General features: G+C 40.7%; 1 protein-coding gene across 1 annotated transcript; it reads left to right on the top strand.

Annotated features, from left to right (window-relative positions):
- Nucleotides 1-1,379: 1,379 nt before the first annotated feature.
- On the top strand, nt 1,380-17,042 carry trpm6 (transient receptor potential cation channel, subfamily M, member 6; the record flags this gene model as incomplete). The annotated part of the gene is made up of 39 exons (XM_079222900.1): nt 1,380-1,421; nt 1,557-1,636; nt 1,866-1,904; nt 2,557-2,746; nt 3,009-3,222; nt 3,706-3,830; nt 3,942-4,113; nt 4,217-4,391; nt 4,551-4,674; nt 4,760-4,832; nt 5,135-5,235; nt 5,352-5,486; nt 6,111-6,164; nt 6,520-6,654; nt 6,809-6,934; nt 7,168-7,439; nt 7,619-7,847; nt 8,166-8,318; nt 8,436-8,591; nt 8,710-8,838; nt 9,066-9,317; nt 9,412-9,586; nt 10,193-10,307; nt 10,398-10,594; nt 10,680-10,812; nt 11,364-12,307; nt 12,574-12,671; nt 12,831-12,933; nt 13,194-13,240; nt 13,375-13,418; nt 13,516-13,541; nt 13,650-13,700; nt 13,849-13,914; nt 14,007-14,305; nt 14,472-14,554; nt 14,632-14,837; nt 14,926-14,977; nt 15,076-15,188; nt 15,950-17,042. The coding sequence occupies 39 exons, from the start codon at nt 1,380-1,382 to the stop codon at nt 16,042-16,044; spliced, it is 5,823 nt and encodes a 1,940-aa protein (XP_079079026.1). The 3' UTR covers nt 16,045-17,042.
- Nucleotides 17,043-18,658: the final 1,616 nt, after the last annotated feature.

The following is an 18,658-nucleotide window of genomic DNA, read 5'->3' as shown; positions in this document are numbered from 1 at the left end:
AAGGGGAAGAGTCCTGCCTGCGTTTGAAGGAGGAGGCCATGGACTCCTCGGGGCGTCTGGCTCTCCCTGCCCTTTGGACCTGCGGCTGATAAAAGGCCCGTCAGTCCTTCAGGGGACTAAATGAAGAGGTGGGATTCGCCTCGAGATACATGTGGACTCACACACGTTTGTAACTGCTGTGTGCAGCCATGGTGAGTTATGGAGAACCACATCTTATATCCACTAATGAGTCCAACTTGTTTCCAGCGGGGTGTGCAAATTCATGCTATTTATGATGGTTATAAAACTATTTATTAAACGTGACTTATTAGCTGTCGTTTGCAAATAGCTAATGTTCGCTAAGTTTGGACGTGATTTCAGTTGGCTGAAGTAAATATGGAACCAAGTTATCTATTTGATTTTTCGTCTCCAGCTTACACTTTCGATAAATAATGTTATTTCTACAGCATAACGTTACATTTAACGCTACAGAGCCTAGCTTTAATGGATGTTAATCAGCTAACGTTTCTTAGCTTACATAACGTTTATAATTCCGTCAAGGTTTAGCTAAAAATACCGGTACTGTTACCTGGCACCTTTTCAGACTAAACATATTGTATGTTTTATTTTCAGCTCTTCATCTGATGGCAGTCACAATGTTACTGCCAGATAATGATGACGTCAAAGTAAAAATAAGTTAGTGCCTGGCATCAAGTCATAAAAAACAACGACTGTGTGAAGCAAACAAGTTAGACAAAATCTTACATTATGTTTCTTTTGAAAATAGTAACAAATTCAGAAAACTGATGCAATACTTTGTCTCAATAAATGTTAAGGCTGCTAATAATGTGTCTCATGTTGAACGATTGTAGAACTACTTATAGGAATATATATATTCCCATATAGTACAGGATCCCTAAAGTAGTACTTTTAGGTGATTCATGTTTTGTTAGTCTAGTGGCAATTCTAAAATTGCACCTGCAGCACATGAAACATTTATGAGGTTTCTTGTCATTAAACTGATATATATATATATATATATATATATATATATATATATATATATATATATATATATATATATATAATGTACACAAACACAGCGAACTACATCAGCTACCCTTAAGATGTTTATTGTTAACACAGACTGACAAGGAGGCAGCACACCAGCTCCCTCCCAGCATGTTTACTAATCTCAGGAAGGGGATGTGTGTATGTTTCCTACCAACAATGCTGTACTTAGTAAGGCCATTGTTAAATTGTTCTGTGAAACGGACTGTGGGAGCAGGACAGACCTTGAAAGACCAGGCGAAGCATGAAGAAAAGTCTTCTGTGAAAAGAGTGCAGCTCATGTTTTTATGAAAGGGAGGGACCTACAATTAGTTGACGGTGGGTCCAGCATGTCGGCTGCTGCCGGCGCTGGAATGAGCTTCACCGAAAAGGTCCCTGATTACACTTTTTCAGCAATAGTGTGTTTTCTTTCTGGCGATTGAGTTTGACAATGCAGTTGAGAAGCTAGTGATTAGTGCCTCCAGGATCTGTGTGCTGTAAGTACATATGTTTTCTTCTTGTTCCAGTCACGTACATCTTGGATTGAGGAATCCTTCTCCAAAAGAGAGTGTGTGAAGTTTATTCCTTCATCTCGGGACCTACACAGGTAAACTGGAATCTGATTGCATTGATGAGTTTACAGAAAAGTACAGTTTTTTATGATTCTCAAAAGAAATACAAGATTATGTGTTTAGATAGTACATAGTTGGATATTATCAGCAGTGGTTGGAAACAACATATTTCTCAGAGCAAAACTATTTGGCACTCAGCCCTTCCCTCCAGGAATAGAGACCGTGTGCATACTTTGATAACGTGTTGTTTCCTGTTTCTTACAGATGTATTCCCGTATGTCAAGTATGCCAAAACTTGATAAGGTATAATCTATATATTGTGTGTTTATGTGCGTCTTTACACAATCCACAAACCCTCTACATTTTCCTCCTACACCCCAACCCCTATTCCAATGAAAATGTTGTTTTACTTTTTCATCATTTCCCCTTTTTGCCAGATTTAATATTATTGCAAATGTAAAAAAGAACAACTTGTTTAATTTGTCACAAACTGCCCCAAAGAAGGTGATAATGCCCATGTCTTTTATTTTGTTGCTATCCTATATAAAGAAAATAAACATAATGTATGAAGGTTTGTGTTATGAACAGTGTAGGAGATTTATGAATGGATGAGAGACGTGTAGGAGTTGTTGTGGGCTGTAAAATGATAAACACAACCAAACATAGACCCAAGGATAAAGGGAGCTGAAGAGGAAGGGATTGAGACAGGAAGGGGGACAAATTGCAGCAGCCTGACTTAAATAGGCCAGGTTGAGGCCTGTCAGGTATCTGTGAATGTTACCCAACAACACTGTGATTTTAGGGTGCTCCACAAGCAAATACCTACTTTTGATAGCTCAAAAAAGTGATAAAGTGTAAGTGAATGATGATCAGGCACAACAAATAGAAGTTACTCTGAATTTCTGCCAACTCTCTCTACCTGCCATACTCAATTACAAAAACTTTCAATTGATAGATGTAGTTGTGGCCGCCTGATTGGGGAGCACTCTTGGCAAGAGTCCCTTCCCCCCATATCCCTCTATCCTGGTCCTGGACAGGACATGGAAGAGGACTGGTCCATCGAGCTCCACACCAAAGCCAGTCCCACCAATGCCTATGGGACCATAGACTTTCAGGACACTGCCACACGCGTATGCCGGGCCAAGGTCTGTGAGTCTATTAACTCTACAGTATACTGTATGTGTTTCTTAGACAAATAATACATTTAATTACTCCCAAAATGAAGGTACAGTACATGTTTGTCCAGGGTTGAATAAGACAGGGATTTGTATTATGATTGCTGTACAAACAAGCTTCCGCATGATATGATCTGAGATAGTATCTACTTCACTGAACAGTCACACAGTACCTGAGAAAGGCAGAAATAGCTTCTCAGCCCCTAAAAGATCCACGTGTTTCCCCCTCCAGTATGTTCGTTTGGCTGTGGACTCCAAGCCAGAGGTGCTGTTCCAACTGATGTTGAGGGAGTGGCAGATGGAGAGACCCAAGCTGCTACTGACGGTCCAGGGGGGCTCAGAAAACTTCACCCTGCCCCTTAAAGTCAAGCAGGCCTTCAGCAAAGGACTGATCACTGCCGCACTCAGCACAGGAGCATGGATACTCACTGATGGCATTAATACAGGTAGGTTGTTATATGTTGTTGTAAGATCTGCGTATGTGGGTCACTATCACTTATTACTCCTGAACAGCACTGGATCTCAGGCACAATGCGACTCAGTTTATTCATTGTTGGTCCTGGTGTGAAACAGTTAAAGAACCCCTTGGTTCGTCATGCCTCTATGATGTTCAGTCAATTTCTGTATGCAATGCAGTTGTAAAAATTCTTCCTGAAAATGTTCTTGGGCTTTCTAAACACAAGTAGGTCGGTTCATTGGTAAGGATTTCTGTCCATTCACTCTGTGTCTCTGTGTCTAACCTGTGAGTCGAAGCGGTAGGCTGTGTCCATCTGTTTGCAGTTGCACAAAGAGGACTTTGGAAAGGGTGTTTGTTGCCTGTCTTATGGGAGCTGGATTCTTTATTTATACTCTTCAATTCTTTATTTGCTGTGCTGTGTGTGAGATAGTTGCTGTGCTGTGTGTGAGAAGCTGCTCTTTACATACTCTAGGTGTGTCTAAGTATGTGGGCGAGGCAGTGAAAACATTTGGGGGCCACAACCTGAGGAAGAGAAACACAGTAGGCATCACACCATGGGGAGTCATTGACAACAACATGGACCTCATAGGCAGAGATGTGAGCACTGGAATCTTATGTATTGTTGAATGATATTTCATCAGTTTGACACTGAATACGTGTAAGTATGGTTCTTGACTCTTGATGTGACTTTCACTCACCATGGCTCAGGTGTTCAGGCCCTACCAGCCACTGGGGAACCCTTTGAGCAAGAGGGCCTGTCTTAATAGTTTCCACTCCCACTTTCTGTTGGTGGATGATGGTACGCTGGGAAAACATGGCTGCCAACAAGGCCTCAGGAGGAAGCTGGAGAAACACATCCATCTACAGAAGATACACCCTCGTGAGTCAGTGTGTGTGTACTTTTGTGCAATACTTACAGGAAGAGAGAAAAGCTCAAGGGCTCAATGTGACTGATGTATCACCCTCGCCTCCATTCTTCTTAGGACTGAACCAAGGAGTGCCTTTAGTGTGTGTGGTGGTGGAGGGAGGCCCTGCCACTGTGTCCACAGTGTTGGACTATGTTAGCAATGTGCCCCCTGTACCAGTGTTTGTGTTCGAGGGATCGGGCAGGGCTGCCGACCTGCTCGCCTTCTTACACAAGCAGACTTCTATTGACAGGTATGCCCGTCCCTTACTGAATCTACAGAAGAAGGTCTAAGGGATCTACCTTATTGTGTAAACTCAATGTTTGGTTTGATAATGTTGTGACATGTAGCAGCTGTGTAATGAGCAGACATGTCACAAATATATGTACACCTTCACTGCTTTTCTTTGCAGGCAGTTGGATGATGACATTAAAGAGGACTTCCTTGTCAGGATTGGAGATGTGTTTGGAGTAGAGACAGCAGAAGCGTCTCAGCTCTGCAGTCTCCTTCTGCAGTGTATGGATCACAGAGAGTCTGTAAGTGAGACACTATTTGGGAATGTTTATGTTGTGATTCAAGACATGGACTACTCACTACTTCCAATATGTCTTTTAATACCAGATTACCATCTTTGACTCTGAGTCAGAGGACCAAACGGCACCTGATGCAGCCATTTTGACAACTAGTCTCAAGGGTATTTATATTTATCCTCTTATTTGTGACAATAGACATTTTTCACTGCAGACATTTGACATGTCATAGCAGGAAAACTACATAATACTAATAATTGATAACAGTAATAACTGCTGCATTCTTTGTCGGTTTACAAGTTCCAGGCTTGTTATTGTGCAGGCAGAATTCCTGGTACACTTAAATGGAAGAATAATTAATGATGGAAATGCAATGTCAAAATGTCAACTGGAAGAAAGGTTTGTTATATATTGTTGAAGTATATCTACGTTCCGATGTATGTTTTTTGTTCTGTATGATGAACAGGCACCAAGGCCAGTCCTGCAGAGCAGCTGAGTATGGCCCTCGCCTGGGACAGGGCTGACATAGCACAGAAAGATGTCCTGGTGTACGGACAGCATTGGAAGGTGACTCACTACTGCATGTGGTGGTGTAATTAAACGTTGTATTGCACATTATATTGTCCATTCTAACAATCCTTAACAGTAGTTGTCTAGTACAAATGATTATATGCTGCATGCAGGTGGGTTCCTTGGAGCAGGCCATGCTGGATGCTCTGGTGATGGACCGAGTCAGTTTTGTCAAATTGCTGATTGACAACGGTATGACTATGAGCCGCTTCCTTACCGTGGATCGCCTGGAGGAGCTCTATAACACGGTTATTATAATATCTTTAAGAATCTACTTCTAATCTTTGCGACTCTCCAGCTCCTTCAGAATTTATTATTTACATATCGTATTGGTCATGAATAGAAATAAAGCATTAAAATAAAAAACAACAACATATAAAAATGTTTTTGAGAAAATACTTTCACCCCACAGTACTTGCTGTACTGTTTACTCTTTTGTAGTATACAAACAGTTCTTTTGTTTGTGACTCTTGAAGCACAAACTCCAAAACTGTGGCTTTGATTGAAATCACAATAATGCACTGTAAGTGTTTTGCACCAATAATATATTTGTTTCCTGGTCAATTGCTGCAGGGTATTTCCCCAGTTGTTGTTTTAGGATGTTTTGAGATCATAAGACTCTTTGTCATCAGTATATTCACACATGGCTTTCTCCACAGTGCCTTTATCTTTTGTGTATCAATGCCTGTTTATTTATTCATAACTCTGGGATAATAAGTCCCCCTAAGAAATAAGCTAAGGGTCCTAGGGATGCTACTGTGTACGCAATATGCAACTGTGTTAAAAAGTAACCAGTAGATCTTTTCTTTTGCTCTGATTTGATAGTTGTCCCGTTTATTACTCTAAATAATAAGTCAAGTTTCTTTCAACAGCCACAGGGGCAGACGGACCATTTCCTGCACCACCTCGTTGAAGATGCAAAACAGGTGACTAGTGAGAATGAGAACGCCTATGATCATATGGATATCAAAACACACACAAAGACATTATTGGCTTTACTTTTTTATTTATTTAGTCTTAGTCCTGTGTCAAATCTCCTTGTTAGTGTTATGTATATTTAGTCAACTTCATCCTGTTCTTTACAGTCAAGTTTTAGTTGACATCAGTCTGGACATTTAAAAGCAGTAATAGTAGAAGTAATACTAGCTCTTCACTAGATATTGATTTGAGCTGCATTTATGTGCAATATACAATAGATATAACTGTAGAAGTCATATATACAATTATATAGTATATATGTATTTACTGTATCTGTATCTCTCTTTGTGCGTGTGCGAGTAGACTTCTCTTCCCATAGGTTACCGTCTCTCTCTAATTGACATGGGCCTGGTGATAGAGTACCTCATAGGAGGAGCGTACCGCAGCACCTACACACGGAAACACTTCCGAGCTGTCTACAGCATCCTGCAGGGCAAAGTAGATAGAACTATTTATTTCTTTATCCACTGTGTTTTGATGTCCTTGATTAATGTTGTTTGATTTTATTATTCATAGTTCATTAATTGTAATTATGCTTAAGCTTTCTTACAAATAATGCACTCTCCTCGTTATTGTTTCGGTGTGAGTATAGGAGGGGAGATGGGACCGTTCCACCTCCTTGTCTAAACAGAGAGGGAGATTGATACCAAACTCTACGAGGCACAGGACTCCCCAGGACTTGCATTTCTTTAGAACAGCTCAGCCCTACAAACCCAAGGTTGGTGGGGATGTTTTTCAGTATTTTCAGTCATTCAAACACTTTACTCATAATTTAAACTATTCCAAAATAAATACATTATTTTGAGAACGTCTGTAGTTCTGTATTAACATGCTATTAGTTCTAGTAGGCACATTTTGGGTATCTAAGGCAGCCATAACATCTTAAAAAAAGAACTTTGTACAAACATTATTTTTTCATTATATTCCCCTACGTAACTTTTTTCATCTTAGGTGCAGGATACGTCACCTGAGAGCAGTCGAGAGATCATGTCGAGCCCTGACCTCGGTGACGCTCCACTGCTGGTTCCCTTCAACTTCAACGACCTGTTTGTGTGGGCCATACTTCATCAGCGTCAGCAGATGGCACTGTTCCTGTGGCAGCATGGCGAGGAGGCGCTGGCACGTGCAGCAGTGGCTTGTAAGCTTTACCGCTCCATGGCCTTAGAGGCACGGCAGAGCAGTATGGACGACAACATTTCAGAGCGATTCAAGACACATTCACTGTGAGTGTATGTGTGTTTTGTCGATTACAACATAATAACAGTTGTAGTAGCATGATTAAAAGACCCAAACAGTAATTGTTACCATTTAAATTACGGTCTAGTCTTGTGTAATGTGAGTTTGTGTATTAAAAGATCCTTAAATGGTGCATATTACAAGATCCGCCGTCTTTGTGTCTTAGTGAGTTTGGTCAGCTGGCGGTGGACTTGTTAGACTGTGCATTTCGCCAGAATGAGCAGATGGCCATGAAGCTGTTGACTTCAGAGATGGAGGTATGGAGCCACTTCACCTGTCTGCAGATGGCTATCTCCTCATGCCATCGGCCATTCGTCTCACACTCCAGCACTCAGACCCTCCTCACAGATGTCTGGACCGGTCCGCTCAACATGAGAAAAAACTCCTTTGTGAAGGTACACATTGTGAACATCACAAGAGTCAGATTAACCAGAGAAAATGTATATTATGTTGAAATTCATACACCTCTTAAGTCTCTAATTGTCAGTGTCATAACAAAGATTTTCTTGTCTTAGTGGTATATTTTATCACTATAAAAATAAATAAACAATACATAAACATAAATCTCAGTGGGTCCATCACTTTTAGCATTTATTTGACATTACAATGACTAATTGTAATATTGCTTTACAATCTTATGTTGGAGACATGGTTTGATGTTTCTGGATAGCTGTACAAGCTTACATGCTACACTTGTTATCTCTTTCTTTCAGATCATTTTGAGCCTTCTTCTGCCCCCTGCCATCTTGCTACTGGAGTTTAAAAGCAAAGCTGAAATGTGCCATGTACCACAGTCTCATGAGGCAATACTGTTTGGACTTGAGTCTGTGAAGTCTGCACCAGCCGGCGAGGTAACTGATTACATGGTAAAATGCCAGTAGCACTTATCCAGTACTGTTTTCAAAACTGTAACCCAAATCTTAATAACTTAAGTATTGTACCTCTTACCTTCCATTCTCCTCTCCTCTCCTCTCTTCTCACAGGACAGTCAAAATGCAGAGCGAGGCCTGTCGTTTCATGACAGTTGTTTTGAGCACGTGTCAGAAACTGTATCCTCTACCACCGTGCAGTGTCTTTCCTGGATCACAAGACTCTATGACTTCTACACAGCTCCTGTTGTCAAGTTTTGGTTTCACACAGTAGGTTGTAATACTGTGAAAACAGGATTTCCTCCTTGTTTGATGCAGCATGAGTGGTATTTGTTGTATATTGTTCTCTGTTGGATTTTATTTTTTACTGTCTCTGTTTCCATTTTAGATGTCCTACTTGGCCTTTCTGATGTTATTCTCCTACGTCGTCCTGGTGGAGATGCAGGATCAACCCAGTGTTCAGGAGTGGCTGGTCATCGCGTACATTTCGTCCACCGCAGTGGAGAAAACCAGAGAGGTGAGAGAGCGAGCAGAGAGACATGTTCTCTTCTTTACTTCTATTATCTTCATTGTAATTCTGTAACTATTTAGATGCATTGGTTCTACTGAGGGTATTTCATGTCATATTGAAGACCAAATGCAAGTAATTAGTACATAATATAATGCATAAGAATCTTGTTTGATAGCCAATACAGCCTAATACTACTTAACAATAGAATATCCAAATATGTAACTCTTAATTAGGTACTCATGTCTGAGCCGAGGAAACTGAGCCAGAAGCTAAAGATTTGGTTCTCAGAGTACTGGAACATATCAGAAATCCTTGCCATCCTCCTCTTCCTGGCTGGATTGACACTGCGTTGGCATGCTAATCCCTACCGGACGGCAGGACGGATCAGTTACTGTCTGGACATCATCTTCTGGTTCGTCAGGCTGCTGGATCTGCTGGCAGTCAACCAGCATGCTGGCCCTTACCTTACCATGATCACTAAGATGGTGGGTAAAGACTGCAAACTACTTGTTGGAGAGGAGGAAAGTGGAGATGTGGTTTTCTTTTAGTCACCCCTCTCTTCTCTCTCTTTCTGCTCAGACCAGAAACATGTTCTTCATAGTGGTGATGATGGCAATAGTGCTGCTGAGCTTTGGCGTGTCCAGGAAGGCCATCCTGTCACCAGACGAGGACCCATCCTGGAGTCTAGCTCGAGACATAGTCTTCCAGCCCTACTGGATGATCTACGGAGAGGTCTACGCAACAGAGATAGATCGTTAGTGATTCAAGAGAAAACACTTATTAACCAGTTTTGATTTAAAGCAGTAGAAATAAACTCTGATGACTTTTGTGTAGCCTTAAGTTTCTTAGTTGAGGTGCTTAATGTCAGATTTCTGTGCCGTTAACTTGATGATCAGATGATGATCAGATGCACATACAGATCAGGTGACGTTGAACTTAAGTGAATCATGCAACTTAACTAAAATTCAGTTAATTCAATAATTTTCACCTATTTTCAAGTGATACTTTCTTAAATTATTTTGATAACTAATGCAGCAATTGATGCTGCACATATAATACATACAATGAAGATGCGAAAGGCTGTAAAGCAGTAAAGCAGTAAGTTAGTTTGTAAATCAATTCCAAATTAATACTTTTTCAGTTTTTTATGTCGGTCTTATATGACAAATCATACCCTCAATAAAAATGTGAAATCATACATTCAGGAGGGAAAAAATGGTCTGAATTCAGACCATTAAGCATCTGTGACATTGGTTACAACACGTTAAAGACCTGTGACAGTTTGCATTGTATTCCCACTAGTAATGTTGGTATGGTTTGGATTGTTGTCTGTTCTGTGTGTGTTTGGGTTTCTTAACAGCATGTGACGACGGTCATCCGTGTCCTCCCGCTTCCTTTCTGACGGCATTCCTCCAGGCTGTCTATATGTTTTTCCAGTATATCATCATGGTCAACATTCTTATTGCATTTTTTAAGTAAGCATGTTTATATAGCAAAATGTAATAAATAAATCCATAAAGTAAAAAGTACTTTTGTGTAGATTATCGTTGTCCCCTCAATAACAGCAACATCTACTTTGACATGGCATCAACCTCCAAAAATCTGTGGAAGTACAACCGATATCGCTACATAAGGACCTACCAGGAGATGCCATGGCTGCCTCCGCCGCTTATCCTCCTCAGTCACATGACCTTGGGTTTGAGAGCCATCTACAGGAAATGTATTGGGGATACTGAGCGGGATGAGAGCGGCTCTGGACTTAGTAAGTACTGCTATGTGTATGTGTGTGTGTATGTGTGTGTGTGTGTATATTAAGTCACTTCTCATATCTTGCCTGTCTTTTCCAGAGCTCAACCTGGGCCATGAGGATCGTAAGAGGCTCCATGAGTTTGAGGAGAAATGTGTTCAGGTTTACTTCCACGAGAAGAGTGAAGGTCTCCACAGCAGTCAAATTAACAGGATCAGAGCCACATCTGAGAGGTTTGTTTTCTGTTCTAATTGATTGGTATTCATTAGGAGTGTAGGATCAATGTATGTTATCTGAGAGGATGACCTTCTGGCTCTTGTGTTCCCTCTCAGGCAAATTTACAAGCTACTTTATAGACTTTTAGATTTGTTTAATTTGGGCCCTTGCAGAGGATGATGCTAGTGTTTTGGACATTTTAAGTGAGTTTGGAGATTTGATTCAGATATATCATAGATAAGCTAAATGTATATGACTAGTGATATCATATCGGAAAAATATCTTACTCTGCAATTCTCTTTTCTCATATTTTTTGTAGATTTGATTTACATTGTTGCGCAATCCGGCGAGTGTGTAACTATATTTGTGTCTATATTTACATGTGACACACATATGATATGCTGTCACTGTGTAAAGTGTCCTGTCAGTGGCTTCATATTGTGACATTGGTGTTTATTCCCTTTTTTATGAGCTGTTAGATTTGGTATATGGCACATCAAACATGGACCGTCAATAATAAAAAGGTGAAAAAACGTGTTTGAACATTGGGATTTTTTTGTTTTATTAGAGCGGAGGAGATGTGCATGATGGTGGGGGAGGTCTCAGAGAAGGTCATCTTCATTCATGACAGCCTATCGGAGCTGGACTGTCAACTGGGTCGACTCCAGGACCTGTCGGCTCTGGCCGTGGACACCCTCACTCTGCTCTCTGCTTCTGACAGCCTGCAACAGGAGGAGGCCCGTCTGGCTCAATGCCGACTCATCACAGCGTCCCGGCACATCCTCCCTCACAGCTGGACCCTCCCGCACACAAGTGGAGCAGACTGTGATGTACTTACTGCTACTGTTGGCCATCCTGGTGAGAATTGCCCAGACGTCTCTCGACCTGGGTCTCACGCTTCCTTCTCTCACTTTTACGGAGGTGGAGTTTCTCTCGGTGGTTTTAGGGATCAGACACCTTGTCAGCCCTGTGGACCGTCCCACTGTGGGTCTCCTCTTTCTCCCGGAAGCTTGGAGTCACCACATCATAAACTATGTACATGTGAGCCATACTTGTATCCCAGTCAGGAGAAAACCTCTGTGGAAGAGGAGGAGGAAGAAGAGCAAGCGGAAGAAAGGACACATGAACAGCTGTCCAACATAGACGTATCCACAGCCTCTTCCAATGCTGTCCTTCTGTCTAAGCCTCGAGACATCTCTGAGGGTCTAGTAAATCCTGCCTTTTCTCAGGATGATAGCCGACCAAGTTCTCGGTCCAGACTTTCCGGCCAATGTGAAAGGTCTGTGAAGCCCACCAAATGGGGATGTCTGTCCAGAGGCTGTCCCTGGCTGTCCCAGGCTGGCCACTGCAGATCCCTGTCATCCAGTGTGGAGAATATGACTTTCTCTGGGGCACCCCTGACCCTGATGAAGGGATCATTTCCTTCGCTTAACGAACCGATGAACGAAGAGAGATTGTCTGATGAGAGGAGATTAAGGGACGACAGATCGCTACTGTGCAGCAAGAGTAAAGGTAACGTTGTAGTTTGTAATGCAGGGGTTATTTATTACATATGGATGGTTTAAAACAATAAAATAAGTATTTGGTCATAAATCTTTGTGTTAAGCATGCAATTATTGTCAATCTTTATCTCATTTAGCATGAGAGACATGCATTTGTATAGCCTATTTTTCTCCACATCTGTCCCTGCATATAATATAAAAACAAACTATTAACAAATATTTTCTATTATCATGCAGCCCCATTTTCTAACAAATTGTGTGTTTTTGTTTCCACAGAGTGGTCCAAGTCCTCTGACTTCACTCAAGTCTTAAACAGCAGAGGTAAACGCCATTACAGGAAGACAGTGAAGATACAAGAGAGCATTCCAGATACTGTAAGATGTTCAGAGCTTTCAATTGCGATTTACTTTATTTATGACATTTGAAATTCCTCCATGATGGCTCAGAAATGCGCTGCCTATTGGATGGAGTATACAACCCTACTTATTGTTTTGTTTTATATCCTGTTACTCTTAATTTATTGTGGAAAAAAGGCAACCACGCAGTCCAATCTGTCTGATGGCTGCTGGAGAAGGTACCAGAGATTGAGAGGAGAACCGACATGTTGGTCGGCTTCAACCAGTCTCAGTCAGCTCAGTAAGGACATTACTAGTATTTCAATTAAGCACTTATTAATTATTAGTAATAATGTAAGCATATGTAGGTCACCCAACTGAACCAGAATGCACAGTAGAACAATGATGGAAAATGACCAGGTTGAGGAAGATTTTATCATGTAATCAATCCAGCATATGAATAAATGAAAGGTGACCCGATCAAATGTGCAAAGTATAAGTTACTTACAGTGTATATATTTTTAAAAGTTCTAAATATTCAAAATATCAATATTGTTTCAGATTTTGAACCAATGGATTTGTTGAAAAAGCAAGCGTTTTCCCATCAGGTAAATCTGTGACAAATTGTGGCAACACACTGTTGTAATTGTGGCAACATTAGAAATATTGATGACATATAAGATGTGTTGATTGTATAATATGTCTGTGAAATTTGTCTGAGTATCTTTGCATGTGAATTAAGGATGTGTGGAGCAGCTGGGCCCGATCAATGAGCCGCAGGTCTTCGTAAGTCTGCCTTTCTTTCGGCCTACCATAACACTTTCAAAACACTTAAAGATGTTAATAATTACATCACATATTTTTCTTCATGACTTTGATACAGTTTACAGAGTGGGATTGCCTTTGAAGGTATTTCTGAACATATAGTTTTTGAGCATTTCATAAAGATTATGCCTATATAATTAATTAATTATCGTGAGATTTATTGTTTTTTGTGTTTTGTTTTGCTTGCTTCAGCGAAGAGCTCCTCATTCCAGTCCAATGAAAATTTGTATCCGCACTATTCAGGTATTGAGATATTATGCAGAAAATTAGGATTGATTAATTGTGGCTATCAACATTTTGTTTTACTAGATTTCCCCAAAAAAAAAATTCCTGGATTCATCTATAGTGTGTCTGTTTTTGTGTGTTATTACACCTAATATGTACTTTACAGCTATGGAGAGAAACAATCTGATGAGACTGGCTCAAACCATTCCCTTCACTCCTGTCTCCATTCTGGGTAACCTTTTTGTTTGTTGTCATTATTTCTTGTGATTTACTATTTCTCGTTCCATTCACTTAATCTACTTTTCCCCCCCTTATTCTCTGCAGGAGGTGAAGAGGTGAGCATCTACTCTTTGGAGGAAGTGTCCTCTGATACTGTCCCAGAATGTGGCACAGTCTCCTCCTGGTCGTCACAAGGCCTGTCTGCCATGCTGCAGCCCCTCTCCAGTGAAGAGGGCTCTATGGATGGGGGTCTCCGGCTGGGCTGCAGAGTGCTGTGTACCTGGGCAGAAGGGAACGTGCTCAGACCTGGTCTAGTGTACGTGGTCAAAGCCTTCAGGCCGGAGGTGGTTCGTGCCTGGCAGATGTACTTCAATGGTAGCACGGCCCTGCAGCTCTGTTTAAGAGTAAGTGTACCCAAAAAGGAAAGTGCACAACGGCAAGGAATAACAATTCTCATCAATGAGCAACATTGTTCTTATTTAAATACATTTTCATAATTTTGAACCTCCTGGACCTTTAGCTTTCTCTCGCTTTAACTTTATGGTCAACCTGTGTTGGATTCCCCTGAAGGAGATCCAGCAGCAGAGAGCAGCCCAGAAGATGATGCAAGTGTTCAATGAGGTCAAACCTGATGATATACATCAATCACCAAGGTGTGTGTTTTCTCTTGTCCATCATGTATGTGTGTGTGTGTCTGTGTGCATGTACTAATGGATTTGTCTCCCACCAGGTTTCTAGATGTAGCCCTGGTTTTCTGTCATTCCAATGACCAGTGGCTGACTATTGAGAGGAACATGTCCGGGGACTTCAGGAAGTACAACAACAACACTGGAGAGGAGATCACCCCCTGCTGTTCACTGGAAGAAATGCTGCTAGCGTTCTCCCACTGGACATACGAGTACTCGTGCAGAGAGCTTCTGGTGCTCGATATACAAGGTAGATTATTTTATGATGGTTTGCAGCACGTCTGTGTATCTACTTTTCTGTCTTTTTTTTCAGTATTGATGTGTTCTTTTCCTGACAGGTGTAGGAGAGGAGCTGACTGATCCAACAGTCATTATGGCAGACGCTCAAAGGTACGTTTCAGAAACCTTTTCCCTCTGATTTTAGAACTTCAATTGATCTAAAATACATATTAGTTAAACAGATACAATCTTTTCTGACCCTGTTGCAGTGGTGGAATGGGTGAGATGTTTTTTGGTCCAGATAACCTCGGAGACGCGGCCATCAGCGGTTTCCTGCAGAAACATTCTTGCGGTGGCTGCTGCCGCAGACTGGGCCTAACAGGTCAGACATGTTCAGTGTTACTGTGTGTGTGTGAGAGAAAGGGAGAGAATGTGTGCATATTAACATTGTTAAAATATGTGAAGAATACTTTTTTTTTTCTAAACGAATAATTTATTTGTCCCCCTTAGAGTATACATTGGATTTTTTTATGTCATTGTGGGGGTTTCTTTTGCACGTGTGTATAAGCATTTAATTGTATGTCACCTCTGTGTCGTCACTCTGGAAGCCAACGTTGGCTCTGAGATATATCCACAACAACTTCAAATGAAGACAACACACACCAACAGCCAGCTAATTAAGCCGCGAGTGTTCGTTTATTCTTATAACAACAGTCGTGTTTGAGGCATGGGGGTGGGCCCTGCTTTGTGCGTTGTGCTCCACGGCCTTTGATTACATATTAATCATGTCTTTGTGCTGGCGATGTGCTGCTGAGACATTAGCTTTGATTAGCTATTAATTAACGTCTCTGGGTAGGCACGATACCGGCATCTAGAGGATAACTGCTCGGAAAGAAACTGTGCTCAAAAACAAACAAGCACACAAACACAAACATTCAGACACAGTTGTTTTGATATTTCAAAGGTGCATTGTGTTTGCTCTTCTTCTTCTTGTGTCCTCTCCAAGATTTCTCCAACAAATCAAACCAAATTATTCATGTTGGATGCATGGACTTCCTCCCAGGCCTGTCAGTATTCTCTTTCTTGTGGTAATGACTGTGTTATTGGAGCGACATGTCGCTTACTGATGTTTCTGTTGTTCAGATTTAAGAAAAAGTCCGGACAGCTGCGAGAACAGTAGCGAGGAAGAGCCGACATGGAGGAAAGAAGAACAAGAGGGCGATGAAACCAGGATGTAACCTTTGACCCAGGAAGTAGGGAAAGAACCACACATGCACTTTACACATGACTGGGTGTCCTGTGTCAGCCCTGATTCCTTTGCAGGGGAAACAGGGAGAGAGATGAGTACGATTTTAATGGATTCAATATGTTCAGTAAATACTGTCAGGAGGAGGGGAATTATTATTATAAAATCCTTAAGCTTTGTTGTTTGAATCATAATAATCACAGTAAAATTGAACTGTAACAAGAGCACTGATGCTGCATTTAAAAAGGCTCAGTCAAGACTTTTCTTCTTGAAGAAGCTTAGATCCTTTGACATAAGCAGAAAGCTTCTTCGTGTTTTTCATCAGGGGGTCTTAGCTAGTGTCCTCTTCTTTGCTGTGCTCTGTTGGGGGGGGCATTACTGCGGATGATAAAAACAGGATCAATAAGATGATCAGAAAGGTTGGCTCATGGATTGGCCTTCCCCCGGACTCACGAGAGGTCACTTTGGAAAAGAGATCAAGTGCCAAGTTAAAAACAATTGTTTCTTTTGAAGGCCATCCACTACACTGGTTTTTTAAAGCACTCAGAAGTTCATTCAGTGAGCGATTCAGAAGGTCTTTTTTTCTAGCAGCAGTTAGATTTTTTTAATGAACACCTTTAGTTGTGGTTTTTAGATTTAGCATCTTTCTGATGTCGGTCATGTGTCTTGTTTCATATGGCATTTTCTGATGTTTGTTCTTTGTAATGTGTTTCTTTGTCTGTTGTTGTCTGTATGAGTCTGTTGTTGTCTGTATGACCTTTGGTGACAAATGAGTTTCCGCACTGGGAATTAATAAAGTTTTCTAATAATAAGAGGAAATACAGTAACAACATAATGTTTTTTCATACCTCATTAAAGTCTAAATTACTATTTTCTGTAATTTGTCTATACACATTTTGATATTTAGGCAATGACAATTACTGTTATGATTACCGTGCACTTAATTATTATACATTATGGATTAATTTAACAAGGATACAATTGTTTCATGTTGGCTAAATAAAAAGTTAAAATAACAATGTGTGTGTGAGACAGAAAAACAAGGCAGAAATGCACCCATAAAATTTCTTTTATATTTTTTTCTTCCCACAACAAAATGTCTACAAAAGCGATAAAATATAGAATTTAACAAAAATCACTTCGGACCTTCACATTGTATATACATCTCAAAGGAGGACTCAGTAAGGGCCCTGCATAGCTCTGAACTTCAACCCATGCTGATCCATCCTAGGGTGTTTGTGGCTCCTTAATGCAAATGCACGCACAGACACTCTTTCATTCTCATGTGAAAATAAAATAAAATCTACAATAGAGCTGATGGTTTTATCGTAGAGTCAGAGTTCAGAGTCCAGCAGAGTCCCCTTTTTTCAAATGAAAAAAGCATAAAATGTAAAAGCTGTTTGTCAGTGTAATCAAATACACATTTTCCTCGGAGTTCTCCTTTTTTTGATTGGTTTCTCAAGTAAACTCACACAGTAAAGCATCTACGCCCCACTCTGCGCATCCTTGCTCTCCTCACTAGCTATGGCACTTTGAAAACAACAAAAAAAAGGTCTCATTTTATTGTATTTTTTAGTTTTGATTTGTTAGTCTTGTGTAAAAGAGGTTCTGCAGCCCAACCACCTTTGAGGTTTCGGTTACAGATTGCTACATTTTGTTTTATTTGCTCTTGCTGGGACGCAAAGACATTCTAAACAATAAATTAACAATTTTTTAACACTACTCCAATTGCACGCATGTGTAATGCATTAAGAAAGTATACAAAGCATTGGTAGAGCAAACATTTAATTCTCTCTCTCTCATTCTCTCTCTCTCTCTCTCTCTCTCTCTCTCTCACACACATACACTCACACAGATTTTCTCAGGAAAGGGAGGAGGTTTGGGTTGGAGTGTATTTGAGTGTAGGAAATGTATTTCAAACCAAGTGTATTAAAAATGTCTGCGCAAATTGTCCGAGTCATCATGTGGGATGACGTCTAGTGTTATTGTGCGCTCTGTGATGTCATTCTGTGTTGATGGTGTGGTAAAGGCGCATGATGTGTTCAGCCCCTCACACTGAACAGGCTATTCCATAACATTCAGAATAGATACCCCCCGCCCCCCTGCCCCACCACATATTGTTCCCTCCCGCTGCAGGTTAAGGGTCTCTGATCCAGTTCAATAAGGCCAGTTCAGAAAGGACTGTTCACTCTCTGGTCATACTATCTCACACATTCAAAGGTTGAGAAAAAAAAAGTCAAATCGAACAACACAATTTAAATTGGTTGAGTATAAATAAGAGCATTTTATTTAAAAATTCTTCCAGCTTGTGAAAGGAATTTGCTTTGAACTGACTGAATTGACGTGAAATTTGCCCTGAACCCACCGCCCACCTTGCAGATAACCCTTCCCTCCCACGAAACTCACAATATCATGAGAAGAAAAAAAACACAAACAAGCCCCAAATGTTTCATTGCAATGAAACGTCATGCAAATAGAACAGAACAACAATAGGCTAATAGTAATAGAAGAATAGTAGTCATAATAAGAACAATAATAATAGTAAATAGTAATAAAATAAAAAATAATCTTACAATGCAAACATGACAGTAGTAAATGCCTCCAGT

The sequence above is a fragment of the Taurulus bubalis genome (assembly GCF_910589615.1).
Source record: "Taurulus bubalis genome assembly, chromosome: 8".
Lineage (NCBI taxonomy): Eukaryota > Metazoa > Chordata > Actinopteri > Perciformes > Cottidae > Taurulus > Taurulus bubalis.
Note: the sequence above shows the minus strand (reverse complement) of the source record. Positions and strands in the feature narration are given on the sequence as shown.